This window comes from Lactuca virosa, chromosome 9 (genome assembly GCF_052849685.1).
Source record: "Lactuca virosa cultivar CGN04683 chromosome 9, Lactuca_virosa_CGN04683_v6, whole genome shotgun sequence".
Classification (NCBI taxonomy): Eukaryota; Viridiplantae; Streptophyta; class Magnoliopsida; order Asterales; family Asteraceae; genus Lactuca; species Lactuca virosa.
The window spans coordinates 220,279,425-220,293,780 of NC_136434.1; the positions used below are offsets into that span (position 1 = coordinate 220,279,425).

The window sequence follows — 14,356 nt, forward strand, 5'->3', positions numbered from 1 at the left end:
CTCCTTAATTCATCCTACATATTGATATGGTGAAGGCAACCCAAAAGGACCGTGCTCATAATCGGGTCAAGTACATACCAAAATAGTTATGGACTTAGACACTAATCCAACAGTCTCCCACTTGGATAACTCTAATAACTATTTTGCATAACTTCAGAACCTGATCAACAATCGTAGCTTTAAAAAGCCGCTGTCAACTCTGATCTTATCAGATAGCGTGTCCTTTAGATAAGGGATCATATATTCCTCCATTCTCAAGATATCATATAGACACAAGACATGAATTTGATCATTCTCTCTATACTGTTTCCCGACTTCCGATTTATGACGACTGACAACAGACTACAATTGAACACATCAACTTAGTCCCGGCTTGGCCAAGCGCTTAGGGTGTCATCATTAAATCATCGAGGGGCCCACAAATATCACTTTTATCCCACTTTGGGTAAAAGGAATGGATAAACGTCGACTCAAATGTTTGCTTGCACCTACTAATCGAATCACACACAACAATAAGTTTTATAACACCAAGTTACTGGTGCGTTTACTTATCATCAATGTGCAACCGACTAGCAAATGACAACTCACACGTCTCGGTTTCAAGAATATACAATGTTATCGTCTCACTAATCACCCGTGATAAAACCATGAAGTGATTCAAGTGAGCGTGGGTTTAATCCAATACTTTAATCTTATCAAAGCACTCATGAACTCTGCAGCAAACTTGTGCTATGTCTAAACACTTAGACAATCTACAGACAGATTCATGACAGTCTTCGTTCATACCTACTTCCAACGTATGACCGACTGTGGAGGTTCGAATAACCGAGTTATTCTAGAAGTCAAAACATGCAAAATGAAACACAACGATAATACTTAATCCTATATGGTCCCAAAACTTTTGAGCGTAAATAAAACACTTTTATTTGAACACCATATTGATTACTCATTATTCATTGCTTACTGTTTCAGAAAATCAACTTATTACTTAAATTACAACAATAATTGTCCCATGCTCCAAGCATGCACACTTTGTTTCCTATGGTCCATGCTTTGTGAAATAGATCAATTGAAAACTTTTCCAATGATGCTCATTTCACAATTCCTAATCCTCATCGTTAGTCTAAGAACACAAGGTTCTTGCCACTAGTAGAATACGTTAGATTCTAACATTTTATGCAACGATCCTTTCGCAAAGTCATAGATTAAAAGTCACCAGGACTTGGCTAATGAAATTACAAGGTTTCTATCAGAAATTGTTACAAACAACTCTATAGATGTGATGTCTCTCACTCAAAGTACATTCCTTTGAACATCCTTTTGCATAAAGTTTTCTAATCTAGACATAAATTCTCAATTTCCAACTCCCAATATGGAAACATTTCCATATTTGCCATATGACAACTCATTCTAAATAGAATCTTATCTATTCATAATAATGTCGATATGGTCCATCCAATACTATACTTCCAACTACTCACAAGCAACAAATCCTTGGCAAACCTTAGATCGTCCTGTGATAGTTGTTTAATTATTTTAGTCAAATCCAGTTCTAGTCCCTTTTCCCTTTTAATGCCCTAGGCATTTGGAAAATTTTAGAATGGTCAAATATTATAGCATTTGCAATCGATCCTATACCCTAAGCGTATGGGACACGATGCATAATGTCTTACATAAAGATATGATACTTTATCAATCTTCTGCCATAATATTTTATGTGTCACGTTCTCACAATTCGAACTATGAAGAGGGATGTTGTAATCATAATCTAAATTTGAGAACACACTATGTATCCTTTGACTAAATTTATTAAAAATTTTCAATCTAAGCTTTAGATTTTGAAACGAAGTATAATATTCTCTCCCTTAATTATAGCAAAACAACTTTTCAACCCTTGCAACTTTGCAAAGTGAATCTTTGTTTTTTATAATTAATATTGCTAACTTGCAATACTTACTATAATAATCATGCTCCCACTAACATGATGATTATTACAATACAAGCATAACACTTATGCTCCCACTATCTTTGACATGTATTCCGAAAATAGCTGAACTTCTAGAAGACAATGCTTATTGAATTCCTTAAGTTCATATTTCTAACACTTGATGCTTTGATAATCCTTTATCTAAGCTTTTTAAGCTCATACATCTTTTCCTTAGATAGCTCACATGTGTGTCTAAACAATTCAGAATTTATGTTACTAAGTCCCAAATGTTCAGACTAATTGCCAAATCTCACAATTCGAACTATGAAAAGGGATGCCGTAATCATAATCGAATTTGAGAATACAATTTTCACAATTGCTATCTTCTTAAAATCTCTCTTAGTGAAAGCATTTCCTCACAATCATTTTCATGAAGGAGGGAAACCTTATGTCACTTAGATTTTATGGTGTATGTGTTCCTATCCATGTGAATTTGCCAAAACGAAGGTTTGCGACAAATCCAAAAACATATGGACTGAACTTTCTCAATCTTGATTTCTTGCCTCATGGTAACACGAGTGCCCACCATGTCTTCCAAGTAGTTTAGCAACTCACCCTTACATATCAATGTACCTTCCATTGATCAAGGTGCTTGCCTTTATGCATACAAATGAGAACTCATAGAACTCAGATGCATAATTAACTTAACTGGAATGGCGCAGAAAACAAAATTATGTCATCCACGATAGGTTACAAACCTCAAGTCGTGTGCTAGTGATGATCAATTAGGTTTATTCTTGATTTATTCTTGAAACTTTTCAAGACCATTAAGACTCCCACTTACTCCTTGACATATAAGGTTCTCTTGTGAAGAAACATTTCTTGACAAACAAATATTCAAGAGTTAGTGTAGCTTCTTATCAAGCTTAACACTTCACACAATTGGTCTTAGTTGGTCTTTGACTTATCCAAGACATCACAACTTACCAATTTCAAATGTGCCAGAATAAGAAAACTTTTCCAAATTCCACATTTTTCGAGTGTTATAAACCTACTTAAGACTTGTCACTCATGTCAGAATCTTGACTCTAAGACTTGATATTGGAACGAAGTATGATTGACTTCTTGATTTAACCATTTCTACAATTCTCGATTCCTCTTCTTAGACATGCAATTGCACTAAGACTCACTTAGAGGATCAATTGAGACATGGTTCTTAATCATTAAGACCTATCATAAAACACAATAAAAGGTACTCTCCCTTCTTCTTAGAATAGAGAAACGTTTATCTTTCTGCCTACTTGATTCTTCTTATTCGTTCTGCTATTGATTGAAACTCTTTTAATCAACTCAGAATTATACTTAATCTTATAAGTATAACCATATTTACTAAACTTTAGTAAATCATGACGAATATCTTTATCACTCTTGTGGTAGACTTGATCAACGCACAACCTAGTGTACTCGATCTCCTAGTCCTTCTCTTGACACTTTGTCAAAAATAGTCTAATTTCCAAATATGAAGTTTCTCATTCATCACGCAACCAAGTTGTATGATTCCAAGTTTCTGTCCAATTGAAACTTGGGCGATGAGAATCTTCCTTTATTTGGCAAATTCTCGACATTTCCACAAATAACATAATTAAGAATCAAATCCATTATTGCTAATAGTAGAAATATTCAAACATCGATTTTTCATACATGCCACTGCAAGGATAAATAAATAAGACAAAATCAAAATTTATATTATTGCGGAAAAAATTTGTCCTTACAATGCAATTCAACTGAAAAACTATGCTATCACATATTTCTTATCAATCTATCATAACTCTAGAGTAGCAGCTCAAAAATCCGATCTTCGAATCCATGCGATCGAAATCCATTTCTTCGTGATCAGATTCAACACGATTCTTCCTTAAGCTTCCTCTCTTTTCTTTGATCCTGCAAAACATCAAAATGTAATCTTATCACATCATGTATTAAGAATCAAAAAATAGGAACTTATAGAGTTAGATAATGGATTTTACCTGAAGTAGAGCCATATTCCTTGACTCTCCCATCTCTTAGATCTCTCAGGTAGTTTGGGCAGCTTCGTCTCCAATGCCCCTTCTCTAGGAAATAAAAGCAAATGGACTCCTTTGGCACAGTACATGGGACAATCTCATGCTTAGTCCTTTCTAGACTTCCAATGTTGCCAGTGTCCATTGAAGTTTGGGAGTTTGATTCACCAGACAAATTTGCTTGACCAGCACGCCAAATCATTGATGATTCAGCAGCTATAAGCAAATAGGTGAGATCAATGAGGGTCACATCGTGTTCCATCATATAGTACTCTCTTACGAACTCATTATATGATTCAGGAAGTGACTGAAGAACCCTGTCAACTGCCAACTCACCTGAAATCTCGACACCCAACATCCTTAACCTGTCAATGTGTGACTTTATCTCCAAGACGTGTGCACACACAGGTTTCCCATCTTCGTGTTTACTTGCCAATAGGGCTTGAGTGAGCTTGAACTTTTCAAGCCTTTGAACTTGTGGGTTAGGGAGAATAATTGGAGGAGGTGGAGGAAGTGAAGCATGACTCTCATTTCCTTGATCGTATCGTGGAACATCATCTTCATTTGGAAAGCTTGTTCCAAGGGACTTGGGAAGACCATTGTAAGATTTAGACATCTATAAAACGGGAGAAAATTCAAGTTAGTTGATAAGAATCCTTGATGTAACACCCAAATGGAACATCAAGGCTAGGATCCAACACAACATTCTACAACCTAGAAGAGGGATGCCATAATCTAGTTGCAGAATATTTGAAGGTAGGTAAATGACGATTTACCAATTTCCACCATGAAAAACGAAAAAGAATTTTAAGTTTTAAAAGAATTGAAACTCCTAGATCTTTTGAGATTCATTGAACTCTTCAATGGCATGTTTAATCTCGATTATGCCCTTCATATTTGCGACTGGGATGCCGAGGATCACAAACAAGGTGTGAATAACCATACGAATCTACGTGATGCACTCAATGATACTATCACCTAATCAATGTGCCGGTTAACCACACACGCTCCATTGATCTATGATAAACATCGAGCCACCCTTCACAACCAATGTCAACCCCAAATTAGTGTGCCGGTTAACCACGCACGCTCCACTAACGTTTGACAAGGGTACAAAGTGTAATTCCATGGATTAGCATACAATTTCACATTTTGCCTAAAGTAACTAGAATTTGGGAATTTGTAAAAGCATGTAGTTACTTTGTACTTCATTATACTTATAATGGAAGGTTTCGGCCTATCCTACCCGTTCGACTAACGACCCTCCACTAGTCAAGAGTGCGGTGGGTAAGAGTGGATACCCATTCAATCGCCATTTTATAGACAATTTCCTTAAACACCCCTTATAGACCAGCTTCGTGAATGAGGCCTACTAACGGTAAGACTGACTGTTTACTTATACATATATAATATTAGACTTTTAATGTCATATATACATAATATAGGGTGTATTTTAAACTTTTAAAATACTAGGTGGTCTAATTTAATTAATTATACTTTTAATTTAATTAAATGTAAACCAAAACTTTATGGATTTATTAACTCTTTTTTAATTATACACTTTAATTAATTAACAAAACCATAAGGGTGTAATTTGAACTTTTTCAAAATGCGAGGGTTTTAGAATTTAACATTTCAAAATCAAACTTTTAATCAACTTTTAAATTCCAAAACTTGAGGGCAAGTTTTAAAACTTTTTCAAAAACATTTGGGATTAGAATTTAAATATTTCAAAATTAACTTTTAATAAAAAATTGAAATTCCACAACTTGAGGGAAAATTTTGAAACTTTTCAAAACATTAGGGTTTAACTATTCAAATTTCAAAAACAAAACTTTTAAGTTCAAATTTAAACTATAAAACCTAAAGGGGAAAATTGAAACTTTTCACAAGATAATTCAAATCTAAATTACAAATAATCAAACTTTATCTAATAAAACAAATGATTATCTAAATTTCGACAATTATCTTCTATTTTGGCCAGGATAATCACCATATATACATAAAATTCGGATTTTATTGATAAAAACTGTTTTGGTAATTATCCTACAGCAAAATAGGCAAGAAAATCGCAAAAACAGGCTGCCAGATCCAGGGACACACCGAGTCAGGGACTGGACTCGCCGAGTCGGCCTGACTCGCCGAGTTCATCCACTGACTCGCCGAGTCAGTAAGGCAGAGGGCAAAAAACTTCGTTTTTCATGCAAAAATTGATCAATCAAGCATCAAATTCACTAACAAACAGTCCTAGGCTCTAATACCACTGATGGGTTTCGATCAATACAACATTCCTATGGTGTACATGCAAACCCTAATAGCTTTTGGATCTAGTTTGTCTAATGAACATGCAATCGAATATCCAAAGCTATAAACCCTAGATCTATCATATAAGAACTAAAATAAGGGTTTATTAATTACCTTTGATTGTTATATAGTAATAACAATCAATTCCTTGCTTTGATTGGCTTCAGAAAGCTTAGTGCCTCAAGTGTTGCACCTCTAATGGAGTCACAAACACCACTAAGCAACTTAGATGAAGAGGGAGGAGAGAGGAGGCACCAAAAACGGCTGGAAACCCTAAAGGATTAGTTGTACACGTTTTTGGGGCTTAGGGGCTCCTTAAATAGGTAGGCAATTAGAGTTATCTAACAAGGAAACCCTAATTTGACTGCTTAAGCTCTAAGCAGCCCATGGACCCCTTCTGGAACATGCCTTGGACGATTTCTAATTGGCTTCCCCATAGAATTCGTCCAACCTATTATTCCAAGGTGATCCATAGCCCAATTATGTAATTATCTTATAATTACACAATAAGTCCCTTAAGTTTAATTAATCTCTTTTAGCCACAAAATTAATTCTTAATTAATTCTTGACTAATATCAATTAAACATTATGATTTCTCCTTTAATATATTATTCTTATAATATATTAATAAATCATAATTAAACATTTCTCTCCTTAATTCATCCTACATATTGCTATGGTGAAGGCAACCCAAAAGGACCATGCTCATAATCGGGTCAAGTACATACAAAAATAGTTATGGACTTAGACACTAATCCAACAGCCTTTGCATAAACATACTTCTTTTAAGTGTGTTGGAATAGGAATGATCTCCATTCTCTCTTTATATTGTGTGATATGTTCTTCAGGATCTGTGGTTCCATCGTAAGGTTTCATGCTAGGAGTTTGGAAGCGCCTAGGAACTTCAGTATCGGCTATTGAAGGGACAAATCTTAAGATCTTATAACTGGTGGGGGTGCTTCTGGTATAGGTTGGACCACTCCTCGTACGCTTGAGATCATCCATCTTAGTTGTTGAAGTTCTTTGGCTATAATTGGACTTATTCATGCATCAAGATCCATAGAGTTAGTATTGTTAGTGTTGTTATTAAAGAAGTTATCAGTATTTCTGTTATTAGGAGCATTGAAGGTCCCATCAAGATCTTGGCCTCAAGATTTTGGATGATTGGGATTGCTCTCCCTATTGGGGTAGCAATGGATGTTGGATCTATCGATTATGGGCGTTTCCCTAAGGATCTTGCATTGTCGAAATTCAGGATCCTTGGTTGTAATATTAAAGGTATCGCCTCCTGAGGTTTGCAGATTTATTCCCTTATCCTTTGTACTTCCTTAAGCAGTCTTTCTGTTGTCTTCCTGTTGCTAAGCCACCTGTTGTGTCAATATTGTCATCATGGTGAGGAGTTCGTTGTTTGAGACTGAGGTAGGAGGATCTTGGGATCACAGGGATCCTGGGGCAACAGGAGGAGTGTTCTTCTTTGGTACATCAAAAGTTTTACTCTGACCAGGGAGCCCATTTGGAGGGGGTGGAAGATTTTTTGGAGGAACAGAGGGAATATAGGAAGAAAAAAAGGGGTTGGTTGTGTAGACATGATTTTGAGGATTATGAACACCATGGCCCCATGGTGGGTGCCAAATTGTTTTGGTAAAAAATCGACTGAGTTGATATTAATCGAATTGAATGAGAGGTTGCGGTGTTTGTTGGTAAAGAAATTAGAACAAGTTTTCACGAGTGATTTACAAGGAAAGCCCTTGATGCTTGCTATGATCTCTGGCACAAAACAATGGCCGAAGATAATGATCACCTGCCTTGTTAATTTGTATTAATTGAAAGAAGAGTTACAGATGAAATGATGAAAAATACGAGTACAAGTATTGAAGTGAGTCTAGGTGTAGGGTGTGTGCGAAATACATGGGTATTTATAGTCTAGTCTAAGTAAAAATAAGTCTGATATTCTCAGGATCCTCTCGAATAAAAATGAATATGTTGGTGTGACTTGGTATTCCCGGGTCTTTTGCCTGATTGAAACGTTTCTTCGTTGAAAATGAGTCTTATGTTGACTAATTCTGCACATGTGAGAAAAAGACTAGAAATATATTCGTTTGAAATGTTAAGAAACAATAGTAATAATAATGGTCAGGATCTTGAGATATGTTTGAGATCCTGAAAGTTCTTGAAGATCTGAGATCCTGAATAGGGGTGAGGATCTTGGCCCTAACAGTAGGAGTTCTAATGAATCTAGATACAATAGGAGCATGGGTCACAATAGTTCAGAGGATGAGGTTGCACATAATGCAAAGACTGAAACTACTACTGTCCGTAGATCTACTAGAGTACGAAGGCCTCTAGTCATATATTCTCATTTAATAACTTTCTTGTTGCTGATAGAGAAAGGTTAACCTGAGTCTTATCTAAAAGCCTTAAGGATGAAAGAATCCATATAGTGGAAGAAGGCCATGGAAGATAAGTTGAGCTTACTTGAAAAGAATCATACTTGGTCATTGGTCAAGCTCCCAATATGAAAGAAATCAGTACATAAGTACATAATAAGTGGGTGTTTCGGGTTAAGGATAAGATTCACAACACCAAAAGATATTAATTAAGTGAGGTTGGTGGTCATGGGATTCCAACAGAAAAGAGCAGTTTATTATAATAAGATCTTATCTCCAATTGTGAAGATGACTACAATCAGAATGGTTTTGGGTATTTTGGCCTCTGAAGATCTCCATACAGCAGCTACATGTGAAAACAACTTTTCTCTATGGTGACATAGAAGAAGACATCTACATGGCACAAAAAAGGTTTTTCCACAATTGGCAAAGAAAATCCGGTGTGCAAATTAAAGAAAAGTATGCATGGTTTAAAGCAGGCTCCAAGGCAGTGGTACTTGAAGTTTGATAGCTTCATGCAGAAACATGGATACAACAGATTTGAGATGGATCATTGTTGTTGTTTGAAGAAATTCAAATCCTCTTATATCATCCAATTGTTATATGTTGATGACATGTTGATCAATCCGACATGCATGATATCAACAAGCTTAAGAAACAGTTGGCCAATGAGTTTGAAATAAATGGCCTAAGGTTTGCTAAGCATATATTGGATATAAGCATAGCTAGGAATAGAGTTGTCGGTACACTAAAACTTTCACAAGCAAGTACATCAAGAAATTTGTGGAGAAGTTCAGCATGATAGATGCGAAAGCCAGAAGTACACCTTTAGGGATTCAGCTGAGACTCTCAAAAAGTAATCCCCAAAGATAAAAGAAGATAAAGAATATATGGCTAAAGTACCTTACACATCTGTAGTTGGTAGTTTGATGTATGCAATAGTATGCACCAGAACAGACAATGCTCATGTAGTAGGAGTTGTGAGAGGTTCAAGTCAAATCCAGGAAGGTGGCATTGGGAGGGAGTAAAGTGGTTGTTATGTTACTTGAAAGGAACAGTTGAGCTTGTCTTATGTTTCAGAAGAAAAGTGGTAGTATTAGAAGGGTTTATCGATGCAGATTTCGGTGGATGTGCAGATTCGGGTAACAACACAATAGGTAATGAGTTCACTTTAAAAGATTTTTCTGAGTTTATACTTTAGATGTCGTTTTAATGTAAATTATTTAGTCACAATTATATATATATATATATATATATATATATATATATATATATATATATATATATATATATATATATATATATAATGTTTTTCACTTGGTAGAAAAGAACAAGGAGGGTTTTCAAAATTTTCAAAATTTTTCACTTGTGAAGATAAAAGATAGAAGAAGGTAGAAAAGAACAACGAGGGTTTTCAAAATTTTGGGGATTTCATTTTCCCCGTATCTACTAAACGCGCGTTCATTAAAATTATAAAGCGACACTTATAGAGGACGCGCATTTAAGATACGGCGCCCTCCGTGTTTTTAATTTTTTTTTCTTATGATACTAATTTAAGGGCACGCAATAATGCGTGACCTAAATCCTTAAATTTTTTGAAGAGATGACACTTTTTTTAATGTCACTCTCTTTTGCGTAACATAAATTAATGAGTGTCGTGGTTTGCGCGTCGTAAAAGGGTCTTTTTCTTGTAGTGAATAAAAATAAAAACCCAATTTAAGGTCGATTGGTATGGTTGGGATAGACAGGTTTCATGGCCAGGTGGCACATACATCATGGTTGTGCACACCAGCTTAACTCCCATGGTCACGGTGCTGCATGCCATATACTACGAGATGCAACGGACCTGTGACTTTAATTTGCAATGATTCCAAGAAGCAACATAGATTTTTTTAAAACATTTACCTACATTTCAACTATAATAAATCATTTTTACTACAAACTATTTCACATTATTTTTTCTTTCTCTACTAAACAAACCATAATATATTCACATATAATTTCTTACTCTCTACAATGTAACAATTTCCACAACCATCAAACCTTCAAACCCAACAACGTTGGGAAGAAATGAAGAAACCATGTTAGTTCATGCTTGGATTTAGGTGTCCAACGACCCTAGGCAAAGAAGAAAAACCTTTTGGCAATCTATTCGAGACCACTTCCACAACGATATGGGAAAATGTGTTTATTGGGATCTCGATGGACTTTTGTCAAAATGGCACGATGAGGCCAAAAATTACCGAGTTCAACCACATTTACAAGGAAATAAAAAACACACATCCAAATACGAGTAACTGCGAGATAACTAATGTGTTGCTGAGACAATACCAATAATCCTAACTTAACCATAAACAATTTTCCTACATCAATATTTGGTACTTTGGTTACACAACTCTTAAATCTACATATTTTGTCCACAACGGGACTTGAACACTCAAACTTTGGCTGAGGGCAATTATTCGTTAGCTCTTGATACCGCTAGGCCAAGAGCCCTTTGGTATATAACTATTTAATTAAAAAATAAAAAATAAATTATTTTGATGATGCCGAGTGATGGATTAACTAAATACAAAATGGTGTGGTAGTGCTGACGAGGTATTTTTCTAAGGAAAATGACACTATAGCACAACGAAGTTTGTGCTTTTTCCCGAATTGATCATCAACATTTTTTTTTTTTGCTCAATAGGTCACTAAAGTTGATTATTCGGTGTTAATTACCCCATCTTCAGAAGAATGAAGCAGTCAACCGGTAGCTTTGTTGACTTGGCATGCCAAGTGTCATTTGAGTCACCAAACATGCCCACATGGCTTTCATGAGGCTTTTTCACTTGATTATATTTTTTCTTCTGAGAATTATTGTTATTAATACTAAACACATGAGCAACACATCAGAAGACATCAAGTGGAGGCGCAATGCATTTTCAACATGAACACACAATCAAACCAAGGAAAGCAAGATCACAACTCCAATCTAAATCCTTCTACACAAACAATGACGGAAACACAGATTTTGTACAACCCTCCAAAACCTAAAAATTATAGATCCGTCATCTTCAAAGAAGAAAATTAAGAGAACTCATATTTAGTGACCTATTGTGTAAAAAGAAAACTTTGATGACTAATTCGTTTTTTGTTATTCTAAAATGTCATTTTCCCTTTCTCTAATGGTGAAATAATGGGTATACCCATTTGCTATGATTCTAATCTTTTCTGCATTTGAAACCCCGAGCTTAATCTTATTGACTCGGGAATCGTATTCAAGATTGTATACCTTCTTTTTCTAATTTTTGTAGTTTAGCGCAAAAAAGAAGGTTATTTTATTGTACACATGACAAAAGAATTTTAAAAATATTTTGACTTCGGTAAAAAAAAACCATGGGTCACATTATTGCAACTAGATTTAAAAATTATAATTTAATGATTGGCTCAAGATATTCTATTTTAAAGATGTGCAATCCAATGAAAGGTCTTTCATGCACCTGTGATAAAGAAAGTGTGGTTGAGACTTAAAACATGCGATTGATCAGACAAAAAGGCAAGTATAAAGGAAATGCTAGCTTCCCTCATCTTCAAAGAATCCGATCATCTGAGAACTTTACTGACTTATCGGCCATATATACCCGCGCCGGAGTCATCCTGTTTCTTTAAAGAATCCGGTCAGCCTCCTTAAACTTTACATTTTTTTATCAACTTACCAGCCATACATTACATCCGCCGGAGCCAGACAGGCAAGTTTGCATTTCTACCACCGGAAAATTATCCCAGAATCCGGCACCACCTCTCCTGCTAGCTCCGGTTCATGTAAGTCGAACAATGAATCTATTTAAAGTTTATTAGATCTGGAGTTCTCTATAACAATTTCTTGCTCACAAATTAAGTTGACATTTTGAATTGTCTCTTAAAGCAGTACACAAGTTTCTAGCAATGACATCTGATGGTGAAACAAAAGCTGCACCCAAAGAATCAAAGAGTCCCCCACATGTAAACGATCAGATAGCCTCCCTCAGAAGGAGAAGATTCCGACGAATCAAAAGTGCCCCGCTTGCCAACTCTTTTGTGTCGGATTTCAAAACCACCTCCGCACCTCTGCCGCGCCGCAATTCCGTTTTTGACCATTTTTACCCGAATTACTGGAAGATAGGTATCATCTTCTTTGCATATCTAGTTGCAGGTATGGTTTGCTTTCATCTAGTCAGACACCAGATTTCAGGAAAGAAAACAAACAGCATACTCGATGCACTTTATTTCACCATTGTAACAATGACAACAGTTGGTTATGGAGACCTTGTTCCCGCTAGCACTCTCACAATACTTCTCGCCTGTCTTTTTGTCGTCTCCGGCACCTTGATTGTTGGACTGGTTCTAAGTAAAGCAGCAGCTCTTTTAGTTGAAAAACAAGAACGATTACTGGTGAAAGCGTTGCATATGAATGAAACCATTGGTGAAGCAGAAATCCTTAAAAAGATCAAAACTAAGAAAGTGAGGAATAAGTGTATAATCTTGGTGGTGTTTCTTCTGGTACTTATGGCTGCAGGGACAGGAATCTTTATTTATGTTGAGGAATTGGACTTCATTCATGCGTTCTATTGTGTTATTGCGACGCTTACTGGACTCGGTTACATAGATAAATGCTTCTCGACAACAGGTGGACGTGTTTTTGCTCTTTTCTGGATCTTGTTGGGTACTATCTATGTAGCTCAGTTGCTCTTTACTTTTGCTCTGTTACATACTGAAAGAAGGCAACGATCGTTGGTCAAATGGGTTCTTAATAGAAAAACAACGGTTTCTGACATTGAGGCAGCTGACTTTGACTGTAATCGCATCGTTGTGTAAGTATATATAGATAACCAGAATTTAATAACTTGCATTCTGAAGATGATAAGATTCTGACATGGTGTTTCTATTTTAAAATTTATACAGAGCTGCTGAGTTCGTTATCTATAAGCTAAAAGAAATGGGGAAGATTAGTGAGGATGACATCACACCTATCAAGGATGAGTTTGAAACACTCGATTTTGACAAGACGGGAACGTTGTCTGCCTCTGATCTTTCGGCTTACTAGTGATCATCTACGTTAGCCTCTCACGTTATAACTACCTAATTATCATTTTAACTCAATGTTGATAACAAAATCTTGGTCATTAGTTTCTTACATGCATTATGGATATGAAATCAGAAGTTCATAATTTGAACTTAATGTTACGACAACAGTGAATGAACGTTTTATAACAGAAACAACAAACGAATACTATGTTGAATTGATGTTGGCAAAGAGAGAACAAGTATACTGTGGATGAAAGAAAAAGTGTGCTAAATCAATGTAACACCCCCATATTCATTTTTAAAGATAATAAAATATAAAAGTTTGTTTATAAAAATAAAAGTGAAAATATATTACTTTTTAGCCAAAGTGGTGTAAAAGAAAGTTGTAGTAGACATGAATACGAACCCGTAGATACAAAGAACGTCGAAAATGGAACTCGTATGAGAAAGTTACAATTACCCGAAGATAACGAGAAAATAACAACTTTCAAACCAACACCAGGGGACATTAAATGCCACCAGCCAACCACCCCAGCTACCAACCACCGACTCATTGAAGGCTGTCAGCGGTGCGACACATCCCTTGTTTGGGCACAGCGCATCCACCAGGAAATCAACCTATAAATAAAGGT

General features: G+C 35.8%; 1 protein-coding gene across 2 annotated transcripts; it reads left to right on the top strand.

Annotated features, from left to right (window-relative positions):
* The first annotated feature begins 12,191 nt into the window (after nucleotides 1–12,191).
* LOC145135795 (two-pore potassium channel 1-like) lies at nucleotides 12,192–14,008 on the top strand. 2 transcript variants are annotated; one of them, XM_079070010.1, is made up of 3 exons: nucleotides 12,192–12,482; nucleotides 12,586–13,510; nucleotides 13,602–14,008. In XM_079070010.1, the coding sequence occupies exons 2-3, from the start codon at nucleotides 12,606–12,608 to the stop codon at nucleotides 13,741–13,743; spliced, it is 1,047 nt and encodes a 348-aa protein (XP_078926136.1). In that variant the 5' UTR covers nucleotides 12,192–12,482; nucleotides 12,586–12,605; the 3' UTR covers nucleotides 13,744–14,008. The 2 variants fall into 2 exon arrangements, with proteins under 2 accessions (XP_078926136.1, XP_078926135.1); XM_079070009.1 differs by having other exon boundaries at nucleotides 12,589–13,510.
* The last annotated feature ends 348 nt before the right edge of the window (nucleotides 14,009–14,356 follow it).